This window comes from Diorhabda sublineata, chromosome 11 (genome assembly GCF_026230105.1).
Source record: "Diorhabda sublineata isolate icDioSubl1.1 chromosome 11, icDioSubl1.1, whole genome shotgun sequence".
NCBI lineage: Eukaryota > Metazoa > Arthropoda > Insecta > Coleoptera > Chrysomelidae > Diorhabda > Diorhabda sublineata.
In genome coordinates this window covers 2,643,944-2,667,130 of record NC_079484.1, presented here as the reverse complement: position 1 = coordinate 2,667,130, position 23,187 = coordinate 2,643,944, and the positions used below count along the sequence as shown (strand labels likewise).

The following is a 23,187-nucleotide window of genomic DNA, read 5'->3' as shown; positions in this document are numbered from 1 at the left end:
AATTGGACGCGTGAAGAGTGGGAAAGGGTTTTATGGAGTGATGAGTCAAAGTTTGCGATATTTGGGTCGAATAGAATGGATGTAGGTCAAAGGATGTTAGATCCTTGTGAAATCCCGACTGCAAAATACGACGGAGACTTGGTGATGGTTTGGGGGACTGGAAACCTTCCTCGAAGCTTGTTAAAGAGTATTTGAAATAATTGGAAAAATGTACTGATTTGGACGTCACAGTCGCAGGACCTTAACCCGATTGAGTCGTGGGACAAATTGTACAAGGAAGTCAGAAATAAGTGTCCTATTTCCAATTCACATCTTTGGAATGTCGTGGACAAACAAATGGAACTAAATAGAAGACTGTTACATACTATTTTCTGAAAATTTAATTTGCAATCATTTCAAAACGTGAATGTTGAAATCTGTAATCTTATTCATACATTTCCCAGTACCACAACGAGATTTATCGATATTTTGTACTATTTTTCAAGAAAATTTATTGATTTTTGAGGTATTTCATTTTTGCTTGATTGAACAAACAATTCCAAGCAAATTAATCGCGTATTTAACTTGATTATTCGGATTTTAAAGTTGAAATTTGTAGTCTTCAACATACATTTCCCAGTACCACGAGATTTATCGATATTTTGTACTATTTTTCAAGAAAATTTATTGATTTTTGAGGTATTTCATTTTTGCTTGATTGAACAAACAATTCCAAGCAAATTAATCGCGTATTTAACTTGATTATTCGGATTTTAAAGTTGAAATTTGTAGTCTTCAACATACATTTCCCAGTACCACGAGATTTATCGATATTTTGTACTATTTTTCAAGAAAATTTATTGATTTTTGAGGTATTTCATTAATGCTTGATTGAACAAACAATTCCAAGCAAATTAATCGCGTATTTAACTTAATTATTGGGATTTTAAAGTTGAAATCTGTAGTTTTCAACATACATTTCGCAGTACCACGAGATTTATCGATATTTTGTACTATTTTTCAAGAAAATTTATTGATTTTTGAGGTATTTCATTTTTGCTTGATTGAACAAACAATTCCAAGCAAATTAATCGCGTATTTAACTTAATTATTGGGATTTTAAAGTTGAAATCTGTAGTTTTCAACATACATTTCGCAGTACCACGAGATTTATCGATATTTTGTACTATTTTTCAAGAAAATTTATTGATTTTTGAGGTATTTCATTAATGCTTGATTGAACAAACAATTCCAAGCAAATTAATCGCGTATTTAACTTAATTATTGGGATTTTAAAGTTGAAATCTGTAGTTTTCAACATACATTTCGCAGTACCACGAGATTTATCGATATTTTGTACTATTTTTCAAGAAAATTTATTGATTTTTGAGGTATTTCATTAATGCTTGATTGAACAAACAATTCCAAGCAAATTAATCGCGTATTTAACTTAATTATTGGGATTTTAAAGTTGAAATCTGTAGTTTTCAACATACATTTCGCAGTACCACGAGATTTATCGATATTTTGTACTATTTTTCAAGAAAATTTATTGATTTTTGAGGTATTTCATTTTTGCTTGATTGAACAAACAATTCCAAGCAAATTAATCGCGTATTTAACTTAATTATTGGGATTTTAAAGTTGAAATCTGTAGTTTTCAACATACATTTCGCAGTACCACGAGATTTATCGATATTTTGTACTATTTTTCAAGAAAATTTATTGATTTTTGAGGTATTTCATTTTTGCTTGATTGAACAAACAATTCCAAGCAAATTAATCGCGTATTTAACTTGATTATTGGGATTTTAAAGTTGAAATCTGTAGTTTTCAACATACATTTCCCAGTACCACGAGATTTATCGATATTTTGTACTATTTTTTAAGAGAATTTACTGATTTTTGAGGTATTTCATTTTTGCTTGATTGAACAAACAATTCCAAGCAAATTAATCGCGTATTTAACTTGATTATTGGGATTTTAAAGTTGAAATCTGTAGTCTTCAACATACATTTCCCAGTACCACGAGATTTATCGATATTTTGTACTATTTTTCAAGAAAATTTATTGATTTTTGAGGTATTTCATTTTTGCTTGATTGAGCAAACAATTCCAAGCAAATTAATCGCGTATTTAACTTGATTATTCGGATTTTAAAGTTGAAATTTGTAGTCTTCAACATACATTTCCCAGTACCACGAGATTTATCGATATTTTGTACTATTTTTTAAGAGAATTTACTGATTTTTGAGGTATTTCATTTTTGCCTGATTGAACAAACAATTCCAAGCAAATTAATCGCGTATTTAACTTGATTATTGGGATTTTAAAGTTGAAATCTGTAGTCTTCATCATAAATTTCCCAGTACCACGAGATTTATCGATATTTTGTACTATTTTTTAAGAGGATTTATTGATTTTTGAGGTATTTCATTTTTGCTTGATTGAACAAACAATTCCAAGCAAATTAATAGCGTATTTAACTTAATTATTGGGATTTTAAAGTTGAAATCTGTAGTTTTCAACATACATTTCCCAGTACCACGAGATTTATCGATATTTTGTACTATTTTTTAAGAGAATTTACTGATTTTTGAGGTATTTCATTTTTGCTTGATTGAACAAACAATTCCAAGCAAATTAATCGCGTATTTAACTTGATTATTGGGATTTTAAAGTTGAAATCTGTAGTCTTCATCATACATATTTCCCAGTACCACGAGATTTATCGATATTTTGTACTATTTTTTAAGAAAATTTATTGATTTTTGAGGTATTTCATTTTTGCTTGATTGAACAAACAATTCCAAGCAAATTAATCGCGTATTTAACTTGATTATTGGGATTTTAAAGTTGAAATCTGTAGTCTTCATCATAAATTTCCCAGTTCCACGAGATTTATCGATATTTTGTACTATTTTTCAAGAAAATTTATTGATTTTTGAGGTATTTCATTTTTGCTTGATTGAACAAACAATTCCAAGCAAATTAATCGCGTATTTAACTTAATTATTGGGATTTTAAAGTTGAAATCTGTAGTTTTCAACATACATTTCGCAGTACCACGAGATTTATCGATATTTTGTACTATTTTTCAAGAAAATTTATTGATTTTTGAGGTATTTCATTTTTGCTTGATTGAACAAACAATTCCAAGCAAATTAATCGCGTATTTAACTTAATTATTGGGATTTTAAAGTTGAAATCTGTAGTTTTCAACATACATTTCCCAGTACCACGAGATTTATCGATATTTTGTACTATTTTTTAAGAGAATTTACTGATTTTTGAGGTATTTCATTTTTGCTTGATTGAACAAACAATTCCAAGCAAATTAATCGCGTATTTAACTTGATTATTGGGATTTTAAAGTTGAAATCTGTAGTCTTCAACATACATTTCCCAGTACCACGAGATTTATCGATATTTTGTACTATTTTTCAAGAAAATTTATTGATTTTTGAGGTATTTCATTTTTGCTTGATTGAGCAAACAATTCCAAGCAAATTAATCGCGTATTTAACTTGATTATTCGGATTTTAAAGTTGAAATTTGTAGTCTTCAACATACATTTCCCAGTACCACGAGATTTATCGATATTTTGTACTATTTTTTAAGAGAATTTACTGATTTTTGAGGTATTTCATTTTTGCTTGATTGAACAAACAATTCCAAGCAAATTAATCGCGTATTTAACTTGATTATTGGGATTTTAAAGTTGAAATCTGTAGTCTTCATCATACATATTTCCCAGTACCACGAGATTTATCGATATTTTGTACTATTTTTTAAGAAAATTTATTGATTTTTGAGGTATTTCATTTTTGCTTGATTGAACAAACAATTCCAAGCAAATTAATCGCGTATTTAACTTGATTATTGGGATTTTAAAGTTGAAATCTGTAGTCTTCATCATACATATTTCCCAGTACCACGAGATTTATCGATATTTTGTACTATTTTTTAAGAAAATTTATTGATTTTTGAGGTATTTCATTTTTGCTTGATTGAACAAACAATTCCAAGCAAATTAATCGCGTATTTAACTTGATTATTGGGATTTTAAAGTTGAAATCTGTAGTCTTCATCATACATATTTCCCAGTACCACGAGATTTATCGATATTTTGTACTATTTTTTAAGAGAATTTACTGATTTTTGAGGTATTTCATTTTTGCTTGATTGAACAAACAATTCCAAGCAAATTAATCGCGTATTTAACTTGATTATTGGGATTTTAAAGTTGAAATCTGTAGTCTTCATCATACATATTTCCCAGTACCACGAGATTTATCGATATTTTGTACTATTTTTTAAGAAAATTTATTGATTTTTGAGGTATTTCATTTTTGCTTGATTGAACAAACAATTCCAAGCAAATTAATCGCGTATTTAACTTGATTATTGGGATTTTAAAGTTGAAATCTGTAGTCTTCAACATACATTTCCCAGTACCACGAGATTTATCGATATTTTGTACTATTTTTCAAGAAAATTTATTGATTTTTGAGGTATTTCATTTTTGCTTGATTGAGCAAACAATTCCAAGCAAATTAATCGCGTATTTAACTTGATTATTCGGATTTTAAAGTTGAAATTTGTAGTCTTCAACATACATTTCCCAGTACCACGAGATTTATCGATATTTTGTACTATTTTTTAAGAGAATTTACTGATTTTTGAGGTATTTCATTTTTGCTTGATTGAACAAACAATTCCAAGCAAATTAATCGCGTATTTAACTTGATTATTGGGATTTTAAAGTTGAAATCTGTAGTCTTCATCATACATATTTCCCAGTACCACGAGATTTATCGATATTTTGTACTATTTTTTAAGAAAATTTATTGATTTTTGAGGTATTTCATTTTTGCTTGATTGAACAAACAATTCCAAGCAAATTAATCGCGTATTTAACTTGATTATTGGGATTTTAAAGTTGAAATCTGTAGTCTTCATCATACATATTTCCCAGTACCACGAGATTTATCGATATTTTGTACTATTTTTTAAGAAAATTTATTGATTTTTGAGGTATTTCATTTTTGCTTGATTGAACAAACAATTCCAAGCAAATTAATCGCGTATTTAACTTGATTATTGGGATTTTAAAGTTGAAATCTGTAGTCTTCATCATACATATTTCCCAGTACCACGAGATTTATCGATATTTTGTACTATTTTTTAAGAAAATTTATTGATTTTTGAGGTATTTCATTTTTGCTTGATTGAACAAACAATCCCAAGCAAATTAATCGCGTATTTAACTTGATTATTGGGATTTTAAAGTTGAAATCTGTAGTCTTCATCATACATATTTCCCAGTACCACGAGATTTATCGATATTTTGTACTATTTTTTAAGAAAATTTATTGATTTTTGAGGTATTTCATTTTTGCTTGATTGAACAAACAATTCCAAGCAAATTAATCGCGTATTTAACTTGATTATTGGGATTTTAAAGTTGAAATCTGTAGTCTTCATCATAAATTTCCCAGTACCACGAGATTTATCGATATTTTGTACTATTTTTCAAGAAAATTTATTGATTTTTGAGGTATTTCATTTTTGCTTGATTGAACAAACAATTCCAAGCAAATTAATCGCGTATTTAACTTGATTATTGGGATTTTAAAGTTGAAATCTGTAGTTTTCAACATACATTTCCCAGTACCACGAGATTTATCGATATTTTGTACTATTTTTTAAGAAAATTTACTGATTTTTGAGGTATTTCATTTTTGCTTGATTGAACAAACAATTCCAAGCAAATTAATCGCGTATTTAACTTGATTATTGGGATTTTAAAGTTGAAATCTGTAGTTTTCAACATACATTTCCCAGTACCACGAGATTTATCGATATTTTGTACTATTTTTTAAGAGAATTTACTGATTTTTGAGGTATTTCATTTTTGCTTGATTGAACAAACAATTCCAAGCAAATTAATCGCGTATTTAACTTGATTATTGGGATTTTAAAGTTGAAATCTGTAGTCTTCATCATACATATTTCCCAGTACCACGAGATTTATCGATATTTTGTACTATTTTTTAAGAAAATTTATTGATTTTTGAGGTATTTCATTTTTGCTTGATTGAACAAACAATTCCAAGCAAATTAATCGCGTATTTAACTTGATTATTGGGATTTTAAAGTTGAAATCTGTAGTCTTCATCATAAATTTCCCAGTACCACGAGATTTATCGATATTTTGTACTATTTTTCAAGAAAATTTATTGATTTTTGAGGTATTTCATTTTTGCTTGATTGAACAAACAATTCCAAGCAAATTAATCGCGTATTTAACTTAATTATTGGGATTTTAAAGTTGAAATCTGTAGTTTTCAACATACATTTCGCAGTACCACGAGATTTATCGATATTTTGTACTATTTTTCAAGAAAATTTATTGATTTTTGAGGTATTTCATTTTTGCTTGATTGAACAAACAATTCCAAGCAAATTAATCGCGTATTTAACTTAATTATTGGGATTTTAAAGTTGAAATCTGTAGTTTTCAACATACATTTCGCAGTACCACGAGATTTATCGATATTTTGTACTATTTTTCAAGAAAATTTATTGATTTTTGAGGTATTTCATTTTTGCTTGATTGAACAAACAATTCCAAGCAAATTAATCGCGTATTTAACTTGATTATTGGGATTTTAAAGTTGAAATCTGTAGTCTTCATCATACATATTTCCCAGTACCACGAGATTTATCGATATTTTGTACTATTTTTTAAGAGAATTTACTGATTTTTGAGGTATTTCATTTTTGCTTGATTGAACAAACAATTCCAAGCAAATTAATCGCGTATTTAACTTGATTATTGGGATTTTAAAGTTGAAATCTGTAGTCTTCAACATACATTTCCCAGTACCACGAGATTTATCGATATTTTGTACTATTTTTCAAGAAAATTTATTGATTTTTGAGGTATTTCATTTTTGCTTGATTGAGCAAACAATTCCAAGCAAATTAATCGCGTATTTAACTTGATTATTCGGATTTTAAAGTTGAAATTTGTAGTCTTCAACATACATTTCCCAGTACCACGAGATTTATCGATATTTTGTACTATTTTTTAAGAGAATTTACTGATTTTTGAGGTATTTCATTTTTGCTTGATTGAACAAACAATTCCAAGCAAATTAATCGCGTATTTAACTTGATTATTGGGATTTTAAAGTTGAAATCTGTAGTCTTCATCATACATATTTCCCAGTACCACGAGATTTATCGATATTTTGTACTATTTTTTAAGAAAATTTATTGATTTTTGAGGTATTTCATTTTTGCTTGATTGAACAAACAATTCCAAGCAAATTAATCGCGTATTTAACTTGATTATTGGGATTTTAAAGTTGAAATCTGTAGTCTTCATCATACATATTTCCCAGTACCACGAGATTTATCGATATTTTGTACTATTTTTTAAGAAAATTTATTGATTTTTGAGGTATTTCATTTTTGCTTGATTGAACAAACAATTCCAAGCAAATTAATCGCGTATTTAACTTGATTATTGGGATTTTAAAGTTGAAATCTGTAGTCTTCATCATACATATTTCCCAGTACCACGAGATTTATCGATATTTTGTACTATTTTTTAAGAAAATTTATTGATTTTTGAGGTATTTCATTTTTGCTTGATTGAACAAACAATCCCAAGCAAATTAATCGCGTATTTAACTTGATTATTGGGATTTTAAAGTTGAAATCTGTAGTCTTCATCATACATATTTCCCAGTACCACGAGATTTATCGATATTTTGTACTATTTTTTAAGAAAATTTATTGATTTTTGAGGTATTTCATTTTTGCTTGATTGAACAAACAATTCCAAGCAAATTAATCGCGTATTTAACTTGATTATTGGGATTTTAAAGTTGAAATCTGTAGTCTTCATCATAAATTTCCCAGTACCACGAGATTTATCGATATTTTGTACTATTTTTCAAGAAAATTTATTGATTTTTGAGGTATTTCATTTTTGCTTGATTGAACAAACAATTCCAAGCAAATTAATCGCGTATTTAACTTGATTATTGGGATTTTAAAGTTGAAATCTGTAGTTTTCAACATACATTTCCCAGTACCACGAGATTTATCGATATTTTGTACTATTTTTTAAGAAAATTTACTGATTTTTGAGGTATTTCATTTTTGCTTGATTGAACAAACAATTCCAAGCAAATTAATCGCGTATTTAACTTGATTATTGGGATTTTAAAGTTGAAATCTGTAGTTTTCAACATACATTTCCCAGTACCACGAGATTTATCGATATTTTGTACTATTTTTTAAGAGAATTTACTGATTTTTGAGGTATTTCATTTTTGCTTGATTGAACAAACAATTCCAAGCAAATTAATCGCGTATTTAACTTGATTATTGGGATTTTAAAGTTGAAATCTGTAGTCTTCATCATACATATTTCCCAGTACCACGAGATTTATCGATATTTTGTACTATTTTTTAAGAAAATTTATTGATTTTTGAGGTATTTCATTTTTGCTTGATTGAACAAACAATTCCAAGCAAATTAATCGCGTATTTAACTTGATTATTGGGATTTTAAAGTTGAAATCTGTAGTCTTCATCATAAATTTCCCAGTACCACGAGATTTATCGATATTTTGTACTATTTTTCAAGAAAATTTATTGATTTTTGAGGTATTTCATTTTTGCTTGATTGAACAAACAATTCCAAGCAAATTAATCGCGTATTTAACTTAATTATTGGGATTTTAAAGTTGAAATCTGTAGTTTTCAACATACATTTCGCAGTACCACGAGATTTATCGATATTTTGTACTATTTTTCAAGAAAATTTATTGATTTTTGAGGTATTTCATTTTTGCTTGATTGAACAAACAATTCCAAGCAAATTAATCGCGTATTTAACTTAATTATTGGGATTTTAAAGTTGAAATCTGTAGTTTTCAACATACATTTCCCAGTACCACGAGATTTATCGATATTTTGTACTATTTTTTAAGAGAATTTACTGATTTTTGAGGTATTTCATTTTTGCTTGATTGAACAAACAATTCCAAGCAAATTAATCGCGTATTTAACTTGATTATTGGGATTTTAAAGTTGAAATCTGTAGTCTTCAACATACATTTCCCAGTACCACGAGATTTATCGATATTTTGTACTATTTTTCAAGAAAATTTATTGATTTTTGAGGTATTTCATTTTTGCTTGATTGAGCAAACAATTCCAAGCAAATTAATCGCGTATTTAACTTGATTATTCGGATTTTAAAGTTGAAATTTGTAGTCTTCAACATACATTTCCCAGTACCACGAGATTTATCGATATTTTGTACTATTTTTTAAGAGAATTTACTGATTTTTGAGGTATTTCATTTTTGCTTGATTGAACAAACAATTCCAAGCAAATTAATCGCGTATTTAACTTGATTATTGGGATTTTAAAGTTGAAATCTGTAGTTTTCAACATACATATTTCCCAGTACCACGAGATTTATCGATATTTTGTACTATTTTTCAAGAAAATTTATTGATTTTTGAAGTATTTCATTTTTGCTTGATTGAGCAAACAATTCCAAGCAAATTAATCGCGTATTTAACTTGATTATTGGGATTTTAAAGTTGAAATCTGTAGTTTTCAACATACATATTTCCCAGTACCACGAGATTTATCGATATTTTGTACTATTTTTTAAGAAAATTTATTGATTTTTGAGGTATTTCATTTTTGCTTGATTGAACAAACAATCCCAAGCAAATTAATCGCGTATTTAACTTGATTATTGGGATTTTAAAGTTGAAATCTGTAGTCTTCATCATACATATTTCCCAGTACCACGAGATTTATCGATATTTTGTACTATTTTTTAAGAAAATTTATTGATTTTTGAGGTATTTCATTTTTGCTTGATTGAACAAACAATCCCAAGCAAATTAATCGCGTATTTAACTTGATTATTGGGATTTTAAAGTTGAAATCTGTAGTCTTCATCATACATATTTCCCAGTACCACGAGATTTATCGATATTTTGTACTATTTTTTAAGAAAATTTATTGATTTTTGAGGTATTTCATTTTTGCTTGATTGAACAAACAATTCCAAGCAAATTAATCGCGTATTTAACTTGATTATTGGGATTTTAAAGTTGAAATCTGTAGTCTTCATCATAAATTTCCCAGTACCACGAGATTTATCGATATTTTGTACTATTTTTCAAGAAAATTTATTGATTTTTGAGGTATTTCATTTTTGCTTGATTGAACAAACAATTCCAAGCAAATTAATCGCGTATTTAACTTGATTATTGGGATTTTAAAGTTGAAATCTGTAGTTTTCAACATACATTTCCCAGTACCACGAGATTTATCGATATTTTGTACTATTTTTTAAGAAAATTTACTGATTTTTGAGGTATTTCATTTTTGCTTGATTGAACAAACAATTCCAAGCAAATTAATCGCGTATTTAACTTGATTATTGGGATTTTAAAGTTGAAATCTGTAGTCTTCATCATAAATTTCCCAGTACCACGAGATTTATCGATATTTTGTACTATTTTTCAAGAAAATTTATTGATTTTTGAGGTATTTCATTTTTGCTTGATTGAACAAACAATTCCAAGCAAATTAATCGCGTATTTAACTTGATTATTGGGATTTTAAAGTTGAAATCTGTAGTCTTCATCATAAATTTCCCAGTACCACGAGATTTATCGATATTTTGTACTATTTTTCAAGAAAATTTATTGATTTTTGAGGTATTTCATTTTTGCTTGATTGAACAAACAATTCCAAGCAAATTAATCGCGTATTTAACTTGATTATTGGGATTTTAAACGAAAATAAACACTATAAAAAACTTATAGTCTTATAGGGCGCGGAAATCATCCCTTCAGGTACTTTTTTTCCGTTCAAAAAATCAAATCACAAGCAGGGGGTTGCTATTATCAGAAACTCTTCCATGGTTTTTCCTTTATGAGGTGGTCGACAATAAATAAAACAAGCGATGATTAGTTTGTACATCATTTGATTTTTTAAACGGAAAAAAGTACCTGAAGGGATGATTTCCGCGCCCTATATATACAAAATGAAATCGAAGGGATATAACCTAATCTAGATAATTATTTTTCCTTTGAGTTCTATACGCAAAATAATATTTCTAAATACTCATTTCGTCGATACGTTCATAATGAAAATCCCGGTATATACATTTTCATCAATTGTCGCTAAAGCAGTCTAGCGTACGACAACCTTCCAAAACATATTTTGAATTTCCTATTTTTTATGGGTTTCGCATCTAAATATGATTTTTTTTGTCTCATATCTAGAAATAAATCGTCATTTGTTTATGTGAAAGTGAACGAATGTGTGCTAGTGATACTGATAACGATGAAACAAACAGAATTACACATAACACTACTGACGAAAAAGAAAAACAAGTAAGATGTCAAAACGTTTGATCGAAAAAACCAACTTCATATTCAGAATTAATGAATCAACTAATTCAAAATTTACTTATATAGATTTTATTTGGAAACTACGACTCAATTTCTTTGTAACTTTATGAAGAGTACAATTCTCTAATTCATTTTAATCATTTTGTTTGTTGGCCACAAGGAAAATATGTGAAAAGACATAAAATTTTTTTAATAGTGCAGATCAAATCGATCAAATCCAATCTAGTGCCATAACTCGCCCATCATCGAATTCCCTTGGACTTTTCAAAAATAACATACGTGTCGAATAGAGCCAAACAAATTAACAGAGGTTCGAACGGAATATCGATTAGAGATGTCTAAATATTTTAGTTAGACAATGACCAGAACCAGTAGCAAAGAGAAATCGATTCGATCGGAAAGTCTTGTTTTGTATCTGATGGGATTACGTAGAATTAGTTGTCGAATAAATCTGTGTTAGATAGTGCGACCCAAACGATCTATTATGACCCCATTTCTTGCTGCGATACTGCATTTTGGTATGAAGGTTACTTTGGTCCTCCTCCAAAGCTTTGGTGTAAACCCCAGCTCCAAATTGCTTCGATTAAGGTGAACCAAGTGTGGCAGGATTTCTTCCTGTCCTTTTATTCGTCGCTGCTTCACACGTGTTCAACCAAGTCCCGCGTGCTTAGCCATCGCTGGATTTTCCCTAGTAGCTTTGCTACGTTTTGCTTTTTGGTTTTCTGATCCCAAAGAATGGTTCAACCAAGGTTTTAAAGAGCTTCCTGAACATAGATTACGATGGGCTGTACTTCAAATAATAAGGCTAATTATGATATAATTATACAACATAGAGAGTTCAAGGTATAGGAGTTTGTTCAAGTGAACTCAAACTGCTTATAAAAAAGGAAAGAAAATCAGTACACCATTCTCTGCATCTCTCTTTTTTGTTCTGAATGGATCGCCATGACGTCGGCGTTTAGAGTGATGGGAACTGTAAAAAAAAAAGCAAAAACTACGAGAAATAGATGTTAGAGTGGTTAATCTATGATATTTCTTTCTATTTCGATAGTATAATTCTACGCATTTGATCTTCACTACTATCTGGATAGAACGAAGGATCCTACGAGCTAGTGTTCAGGAAACAAATTAGACAATGTCCTTTTTAGTAAAGGAAAAGATCAAGCAGCGATCTTTGGCAGAAAAAGGAAGACCTTTCACTATTGAGGATCTTAGGAAGATTTTCTGAAGAATTTTCTTAATAAACAAGCAAGCAAGTACTGGGAAACTGATATGCTATCCAAAAAAGTATCAAGAGAAGTGATTCTTGGATTTCCATTGACATTTTCCTGTGAAAATGAGATTTTCTTTGCAAAATAAATAGATCCTGGGGCTATTTGTTTAGCAGGAGGGTTGCAAGGGTTCTAAGGGCTGAAATATGTATATGAAAATGCAAGGAAAATCATCGATATTTCGTGATTCTTTATTCAAACATATTTTGTTCGAAACGATCAGAAAAAATGTTGGCAGGACGTCGCTCTCGTGGACAGAACTGCTCGGAAAAATATGCGAAACATTTTCATCCAGAGTCTGTGATTTTCCGAGATTTTTTCTTGGAAAATCACAAAAAAAATCGATGTTCTATGAACATGACAGGTATCAGAAAATCATGGACGAATTCCGGTTCAATAGCTTCCGGTCTAAAAATTCTGTAACCGGATACGGATTCTGTACTACAAAATTATAAATTTCCAACTGGTATAATTTAAACAAAATAGATTCGTGATGTCGTTTATCTCGGTTGAATCTTTTAATCTAATTGAATTCGTAGTAAATTATCAATTTATGTTGAATACGTTAAGTGGTCTTTGGTTAACTTTGATTGTTTGCATAAGAGGATACCTAATAAATTTGATTATACAACGTTAAGTTAAAAACAATTTTGGTACGATAATTTATATGGAAATAAACAATAATTGAAATCTGTGACATTTCCATCTGATATTGGGGTATAAAATTAATGAGAACTATTAACAATGTTGAGTTTATTAAAATTAAAAGTTAATAATAAACTAACAAACTGAATTACTAGTTAGAAGACATTGAAATGGTAATATCTCAATTTTGTGAGGTCATACGTCAGATCAGTCTGTACACTGATAGACAGTGTCAGGAGCTTTCCACATTCGTATGACACAAACCAGTCTCAATTTTGTGAGGTTATGATCACAGAATACGTCAGATCAGTCTGTTTTGGTGGCATTTTTTCGTTTACAACATCCAACAATGTCATTTAGACGATGGAACACTGATAGACAGTGTCAGGAGCTTTCCACATTCGTATGACACAAACCAGTCTCAATATTGTGAGGTTATGATCACAGAATACGTCAGATCAGTCTGTTTTGGTGGTATTTTTTCGTTTACAACATCCAACAATGTCATTTAGACGATGGAACACTGATAGACAGTGTCAGGAGCTTTCCACATTCGTATGACACAAACCAGTCTCAATATTGTGAGGTTATGATCACAGAATACGTCAGATCAGTCTGTTTTGGTGGTATTTTTTCGTTTACAACATCCAACAATGTCATTTAGACGATGGAACACTGATAGACAGTGTCAGGAGCTTTCCACATTCGTATGACACAAACCAGTCTCAATATTGTGAGGTTATGATCACAGAATACGTCAGATCAGTCTGTTTTGGTGGTATTTTTTCGTTTACAACATCCAACAATGTCATTTAGACGATGGAACACTGATAGACAGTGTCAGGAGCTTTCCACATTCGTATGACACAAACCAGTCTCAATATTGTGAGGTTATGATCACAGAATACGTCAGATCAGTCTGTTTTGGTGGTATTTTTTCGTTTACAACATCCAACAATGTCATTTAGACGATGGAACACTGATAGACAGTGTCAGGAGCTTTCCACATTCGTATGACACAAACCAGTCTCAATATTGTGAGGTTATGATCACAGAATACGTCAGATCAGTCTGTTTTGGTGGTATTTTTTCGTTTACAACATCCAACAATGTCATTTAGACGATGGAACACTGATAGACAGTGTCAGGAGCTTTCCACATTCGTATGACACAAACCAGTCTCAATATTGTGAGGTTATGATCACAGAATACGTCAGATCAGTCTGTTTTGGTGGCATTTTTTCGTTTACAACATCCAACAATGTCATTTAGACGATGGAACACTGATAGACAGTGTCAGGAGCTGTCCACATTTGTATGACACAAACCAGTCTCAATATTGTGAGGTTATGATCACAGAATACGTCAGATCAGTCTGTTTTGGTGGTATTTTTTCGTTTACAACATCCAACAATGTCATTTAGACGATGGAACACTGATAGACAGTGTCAGGAGCTTTCCACATTCGTATGACACAAACCAGTCTCAATTTTGTGAGGTTATGATCACAGAATACGTCAGATCAGTCTGTTTTGGTGGCATTTTTTCGTTTACAACATCCAACAATGTCATTTAGACGATGGAACACTGATAGACAGTGTCAGGAGCTTTCCACATTCGTATGACACAAACCAGTCTCAATATTGTGAGGTTATGATCACAGAATACGTCAGATCAGTCTGTTTTGGTGGCATTTTTTCGTTTACAACATCCAACAATGTCATTTAGACGATGGAACACTGATAGACAGTGTCAGGAGCTTTCCACATTCGTATGACACAAACCAGTCTCAATATTGTGAGGTTATGATCACAGAATACGTCAGATCAGTCTGTTTTGGTGGCATTTTTTCGTTTACAACATCCAACAATGTCATTTAGACGATGGAACACTGATAGACAGTGTCAGGAGCTGTCCACATTTGTATGACACAAACCAGTCTCAATATTGTGAGGTTATGATCACAGAATACGTCAGATCAGTCTGTTTTGGTGGTATTTTTTCGTTTACAACATCCAACAATGTCATTTAGACGATGGAACACTGATAGACAGTGTCAGGAGCTTTCCACATTCGTATGACACAAACCAGTCTCAATTTTGTGAGGTTATGATCACAGAATACGTCAGATCAGTCTGTTTTGGTGGCATTTTTTCGTTTACAACATCCAACAATGTCATTTAGACGATGGAACACTGATAGACAGTGTCAGGAGCTTTCCACATTCGTATGACACAAACCAGTCTCAATTTTGTGAGGTTATGATCACAGAATACGTCAGATCAGTCTGTTTTGGTGGCATTTTTTCGTTTACAACATCCAACAATGTCATTTAGACGATGGAACACTGATAGACAGTGTCAGGAGCTTTCCACATTCGTATGACACAAACCAGTCTCAATTTTGTGAGGTTATGATCACAGAATACGTCAGATCAGTCTGTTTTGGTGGCATTTTTTCGTTTACAACATCCAACAATGTCATTTAGACGATGGAACACTGATAGACAGTGTCAGGAGCTGTCCACATTCGTATGACACAAACCAGTCTCAATTTTGTGAGGTTATGATCACAGAATACGTCAGATCAGTCTGTTTTGGTGGCATTTTTTCGTTTACAACATCCAACAATGTCATTTAGACGATGGAACACTGATAGACAGTGTCAGGAGCTTTCCACATTCGTATGACATAAACCAGTCTCAATTTTGTGAGGTTATGATCACAGAATACGTCAGATCAGTCTGTTTTGGTGGTATTTTTTCGTTTACAACATCCAACAATATCATTTAGACGATGGAACACTGATAGACAGTGTCAGGAGCTTTCCACATTCGTATGACACAAACCAGTCTCAATTTTGTGAGGTTATGATCACAGAATACGTCAGATCAGTCTGTTTTGGTGGTATTTTTTCGTTTACAACATCCAACAATGTCATTTAGACGATGGAACACTGATAGACAGTGTCAGGAGCTTTCCACATTCGTATGACATAAACCAGTCTCAATTTTGTGAGGTTATGATCACAGAATACGTCAGATCAGTCTGTTTTGGTGGTATTTTTTCGTTTACAACATCCAACAATATCATTTAGACGATGGAACACTGATAGACAGTGTCAGGAGCTTTCCACATTCGTATGACACAAACCAGTCTCAATTTTGTGAGGTTATGATCACAGAATACGTCAGATCAGTCTGTTTTGGTGGTATTTTTTCGTTTACAACATCCAACAATGTCATTTAGACGATGGAACACTGATAGACAGTGTCAGGAGCTTTCCACATTCGTATGACACAAACCAGTCTCAATTTTGTGAGGTTATGATCACAGAATACGTCAGATCAGTCTGTTTTGGTGGCATTTTTTCGTTTACAACATCCAACAATGTCATTTAGACGATGGAACACTGATAGACAGTGTCAGGAGCTTTCCACATTCGTATGACACAAACCAGTCTCAATTTTGTGAGGTTATGATCACAGAATACGTCAGATCAGTCTGTTTTGGTGGCATTTTTTCGTTTACAACATCCAACAATGTCATTTAGACGATGGAACACTGATAGACAGTGTCAGGAGCTGTCCACATTCGTATGACACAAACCAGTCTCAATTTTGTGAGGTTATGATCACAGAATACGTCAGATCAGTCTGTTTTGGTGGCATTTTTTCGTTTACAACATCCAACAATGTCATTTAGACGATGGAACACTGATAGACAGTGTCATGAGCTTTCCACATTCGTATGACATAAACCAGTCTCAATTTTGTGAGGTTATGATCACAGAATACGTCAGATCAGTCTGTTTTGGTGGTATTTTTTCGTTTACAACATCCAACAATATCATTTAGACGATGGAACACTGATAGACAGTGTCAGGAGCTTTCCACATTCGTATGACACAAACCAGTCTCAATTTTGTGAGGTTATGATCACAGAATACGTCAGATCAGTCTGATTTGGCGGTATTTTTTCGTTTACAACATCCAACAATGTCATTTAGACGGTGGAACACTGATAGACAGTGTCAGGAGCTGTCCACATTCGTATGACACAAACCAGTCTCAATTTTGTGAGGTTATGATCACAGAATACGTCAGATCAGTCTGTTTTGGTGGTATTTTTTCGTTAACAACATCCAACAATGTCATTTAGACGATGGAACACTGATAGACAGTGTCAGGAGCTGTCCACATTCGTATGACACAAACCAGTCTCAATTTTGTGAGGTTATGATCACAGAATACGTCAGATCAGTCTGTTTTGGTGGCATTTTTTCGTTTACAACATCCAACAATGTCATTTAGACGATGGAACACTGATAGACAGTGTCAGGAGCTGTCCACATTCGTATGACACAAACCAGTCTCAATTTTGTGAGGTTATGATCACAGAATACGTCAGATCAGTCTGTATTGGTGGCATTTTTTCGTTTACAACATCCAACAATGTCATTTAGACGATGGAACACTGATAGACAGTGTAAGGAGCTTTCCACATTCGTATGACACAAACCAGTCTCAATTTTGTGAGGTTATGATCACAGAATACGTCAGATCAGTCTGTATTGGTGGCATTTTTTCGTTTACAACATCCAACAATGTCATTTAGACGATGGAACACTGATAGACAGTGTCAGGAGCTTTCCACATTCGTATGACACAAACCAGTCTCAATTTTGTGAGGTTATGATCACAGAATACGTCAGATCAGTCTGTATTGGTGGCATTTTTTCGTTTACAACATCCAACAATGTCATTTAGACGATGGAACACTGATAGACAGTGTCAGGAGCTTTCCACATTCGTATGACACAAACCAGTCTCAATTTTGTGAGGTTATGATCACAGAATACGTCAGATCAGTCTGTTTTGGTGGCATTTTTTCGTTTACAACATCCAACAATGTCATTTAGACGATGGAACACTGATAGACAGTGTCAGGAGCTTTCCACATTCGTATGACACAAACCAGTCTCAATTTTGTGAGGTTATGATCACAGAATACGTCAGATCAGTCTGATTTGGCGGTATTTTTTCGTTTACAACATCCAACAATGTCATTTAGACGGTGGAACACTGATAGACAGTGTCAGGAGCTGTCCACATTCGTATGACACAAACCAGTCTCAATTTTGTGAGGTTATGATCACAGAATACGTCAGATCAGTCTGTTTTGGTGGTATTTTTTCGTTAACAACATCCAACAATGTCATTTAGACGATGGAACACTGATAGACAGTGTCAGGAGCTGTCCACATTCGTATGACACAAACCAGTCTCAATTTTGTGAGGTTATGATCACAGAATACGTCAGATCAGTCTGTTTTGGTGGCATTTTTTCGTTTACAACATCCAACAATGTCATTTAGACGATGGAACACTGATAGACAGTGTCAGGAGCTGTCCACATTCGTATGACACAAACCAGTCTCAATTTTGTGAGGTTATGATCACAGAATACGTCAGATCAGTCTGTATTGGTGGCATTTTTTCGTTTACAACATCCAACAATGTCATTTAGACGATGGAACACTGATAGACAGTGTAAGGAGCTTTCCACATTCGTATGACACAAACCAGTCTCAATTTTGTGAGGTTATGATCACAGAATACGTCAGATCAGTCTGTATTGGTGGCATTTTTTCGTTTACAACATCCAACAATGTCATTTAGACGATGGAACACTGATAGACAGTGTCAGGAGCTTTCCACATTCGTATGACACAAACCAGTCTCAATTTTGTGAGGTTATGATCACAGAATACGTCAGATCAGTCTGTATTGGTGGCATTTTTTCGTTTACAACATCCAACAATGTCATTTAGACGATGGAACACTGATAGACAGTGTCAGGAGCTTTCCACATTCCTATGACACAAACCAGTCTCAATTTTGTGAGGTTATGATCACAGAATACGTCAGATCAGTCTGTATTGGTGGCATTTTTTCGTTTACAACATCCAACAATGTCATTTAGACGATGGAACACTGATAGACAGTGTCAGGAGCTGTCCACATTCGTATGACACAAACCAGTCTCAATTTTGTGAGGTTATGATCACAGAATACGTCAGATCAGTCTGTTTTGGTGGTATTTTTTCGTTAACAACATCCAACAATGTCATTTAGACGATGGAACACTGATAGACAGTGTCAGGAGCTGTCCACATTCGTATGACACAAACCAGTCTCAATTTTGTGAGGTTATGATCACAGAATACGTCAGATCAGTCTGTTTTGGTGGCATTTTTTCGTTTACAACATCCAACAATGTCATTTAGACGATGGAACACTGATAGACAGTGTCAGGAGCTGTCCACATTCGTATGACACAAACCAGTCTCAATTTTGTGAGGTTATGATCACAGAATACGTCAGATCAGTCTGTATTGGTGGCATTTTTTCGTTTACAACATCCAACAATGTCATTTAGACGATGGAACACTGATAGACAGTGTCAGGAGCTTTCCACATTCGTATGACACAAACCAGTCTCAATTTTGTGAGGTTATGATCACAGAATACGTCAGATCAGTCTGTATTGGTGGCATTTTTTCGTTTACAACATCCAACAATGTCATTTAGACGATGGAACACTGATAGACAGTGTCAGGAGCTTTCCACATTCGTATGACACAAACCAGTCTCAATTTTGTGAGGTTATGATCACAGAATACGTCAGATCAGTCTGTTTTGGTGGCATTTTTTCGTTTACAACATCCAACAATGTCATTTAGACGATGGAACACTGATAGACAGTGTCAGGAGCTTTCCACATTCCTATGACACAAACCAGTCTCAATTTTGTGAGGTTATGATCACAGAATACGTCAGATCAGTCTGTATTGGTGGCATTTTTTCGTTTACAACATCCAACAATGTCATTTAGACGATGGAACACTGATAGACAGTGTCAGGAGCTTTCCACATTCGTATGACACAAACCAGTCTCAATTTTGTGAGGTTATGATCACAGAATACGTCAGATCAGTCTGTTTTGGTGGCATTTTTTCGTTTACAACATCCAACAATGTCATTTAGACGATGGAACACTGATAGACAGTGTCAGGAGCTTTCCACATTCCTATGACACAAACCAGTCTCAATTTTGTGAGGTTATGATCACAGAATACGTCAGATCAGTCTGTATTGGTGGCATTTTTTCGTTTACAACATCCAACAATGTCATTTAGACGATGGAACACTGATAGACAGTGTCAGGAGCTGTCCACATTCGTATGACACAAACCAGTAAATTATTTGATCTTAATTTACTGCATAAACAAAAATCAAACTTTACACGTCGTCTAATTTCTCCCTAATTTTATTTAACCACCTTATATTTTTCCTTTCGTTAGTACGGAAAATACAATGTTATCAAACATATTATATTATCCATAAAATTGAAAAATCAAATATTGACTATATTTGTAATAAAGTCCTTGATTTTTATGAAAAATCGGGTACTTACTGAAAGCACAATCAATTTAAAAACGTTGATATGAAAGAAGTGCAGCAATCTCAGAAAAAAAACTACCAATTCAAAGGTAAAACATTTTTTCCTAGTTCAACAATTGTCCTTTGTGATTCAATATTCATTTTCGAAAACCATATTGATCGAATTTTCCTAATTAACAGTGTTCCCGGTTAAAAATTTTTACCCACAGATAATCGCGTCTATTTGGTTCTATTCTATTTTCAGGATATTCCAGTAGGACGTAAGACACTCGTTTCTATCTTCCCTGTCCAGTTTGTGCCACAACAACTCAATTGGGTTGAAATCGGGCGACTGTGCCGGCCGAATCATTACTTTCAGTACATTTAATGAATCGATTATGCGGTGGGTAAAAACTTTCGACCGATAGTGTAAATACGTTAAAATAAAACGCAATGTAGCATTGCTAAACCAATACAGGGTGGTCAATGCCACGAGACGGTCTAAAGGACATATGTTTCTAAGCGCAAAACTCGTACAGTTGGTAAAGAACACCCTGTACTTGTACTTGGAACTGACATAATTAGGAGCAGAGATATGAAAGTACCTTAACCATTGTTGAAAACGCGAAAAAACAATAGGTACAATCACCTGCAATACCATTCAAATAACTATGATTTATCGTCGAATTTATTTTAAACAATGAACAAAATGTTTCACATGACAATAAACGAGATAGAACCTTGGAAATAACCGGTTTTCGCCAGATTTTTTGTATTTGATAACAAATATCTGATTGTTTAATATTTTTAAGATTGATTCTTCTAAAAACACTCCCTAGTTTTTACAAAATCGTCAAGGAGGACTCAGTGCTAGCCGAAGGGTTTTTCTATTCGTTTTTAATTTATCGGTTTTAGAAATTTAAACCATTCCATGGTAAAAATCACTTTGAAGGGCGTTCAAATGGATTGTATTAGAGATTATTTTCAAATCCATTTAGATGTTGTTGAAGTATCTAAAAATTCCTTTTTCGGAAGACCAAATCCCGGGTACATTGCAGTAAACGTTAGCTTTTATTCGTATTCAATTCAAAATGCATCCCACCACATCATTTCCTATGGCATATTCCGTATGTTTCTGCTTTAGACAGAACTTATTCTTAACCAACTGTTTAGAACGACATTTAAGCTGCTCCTACTCGAGATTTCTAATCTCTAATTTCTAGTCTCTAATCTTCCTGTCGGTTTCCTCCATGATATCTAGCGTATTCTGCTGGGTCCTGGTGGCTTGCCTCACGACATATTTTGCAGACCTTGGAGCTTCTTTTGGTTCCATGGATCAAGTCTGCTCAACCTTTTGAAGAGTCGCACCAAACGGTGGATTTAGGGAGCCATTTGATCCAAAACCTGTAACGCCAGGTCAGTTATTGCTGGAAATTCTCCTTTTGGTACCAAAAATCTGCAAAATCTTCTGAAGAATTTCGTGCTTTCGAAGAAAGTCCCTTTCTGCTCTAAAAATTGCGACACCTGTTGTCGCAAATTGAGCAAATGTTTCAACATGCTGCCCCTTGAAAGCCATCGCACAGCACAGTACAGTTGTAACTCTCCATATTCACAGTCAGCTGCAATTTGCTGCACCCGTCAACGTTGATGGTTGACAGTTGACAGTAACGTGACACGGACGGGGTCGATCACTATGTATTTTGAAACCACACTTGCGCGGGCCACTTAAAATTTAATCGCAGACCACACTGTGGCCCGAGGGCCTGGGATTGAACGGCCTGGCCATAGATAATGTATTTTCATGACGTATATAATGACCCCGACGACGTGGAACTAAGTGAGATCCGGTAATTTCCTTATTTTGATCAGCAATATTTAGACACCGTTCCGAAAGTGTATGAAATGGAGTAGATGTTAACAATGTGATGATTATGAATATTGAGGTTAGAATAAATATTTTTATGGGGTTTCAGGCGATCTTATCGACAAAATAATGCCTTAAGAAAAATGAGAAAACGGGCTGTTTTTAAAAACGGAGACTGCAACATCCTGCAATCGAGAATCTCAAAACGACGCCTTCGATACCTTCAAGATATTTTTACGACTTTAGTAGATTCGCAATGGAGGTGGACGCTTACGATATTCGCAATCGGTTTCATAGGGTCTTGGCTCATATTTGCACTAATTTGGTGGTTGATTGTTTTCACGCATGGCGATCTTGAAGACGAACATTTACCAACGAGACAAGCCGAATCCAATTGGTCTCCTTGCGTATTAAACATTTATGGATTTACTTCGTGTTTTTTGTTTTCTATTGAAACCCAACACACCATAGGTAAGAAAGATCTGCCCAACCTAATCACATAATTATAAACT

The 23,187-nt window shown here is 32.9% G+C and overlaps 1 protein-coding gene across 12 annotated transcripts in view; it reads left to right on the top strand.

The window, feature by feature from the left end:
- The window catches only part of LOC130450503 (ATP-sensitive inward rectifier potassium channel 12-like), a 51,743-nt gene that overhangs the window by 23,496 nt on the left and 5,060 nt on the right, over positions 1–23,187 (top strand). For 11 of the 12 annotated variants that reach the window (XM_056788927.1, XM_056788934.1, XM_056788928.1 and 8 more), the window contains one exon: positions 22,785–23,146. In XM_056788927.1, coding sequence (XP_056644905.1) covers positions 22,785–23,146 — 362 coding nt within the window. Of the gene's footprint in view, positions 1–20,601; positions 22,659–22,784; positions 23,147–23,187 lie in introns of those variants that run through there. The other variant, XM_056788930.1, reaches the window with a different exon arrangement.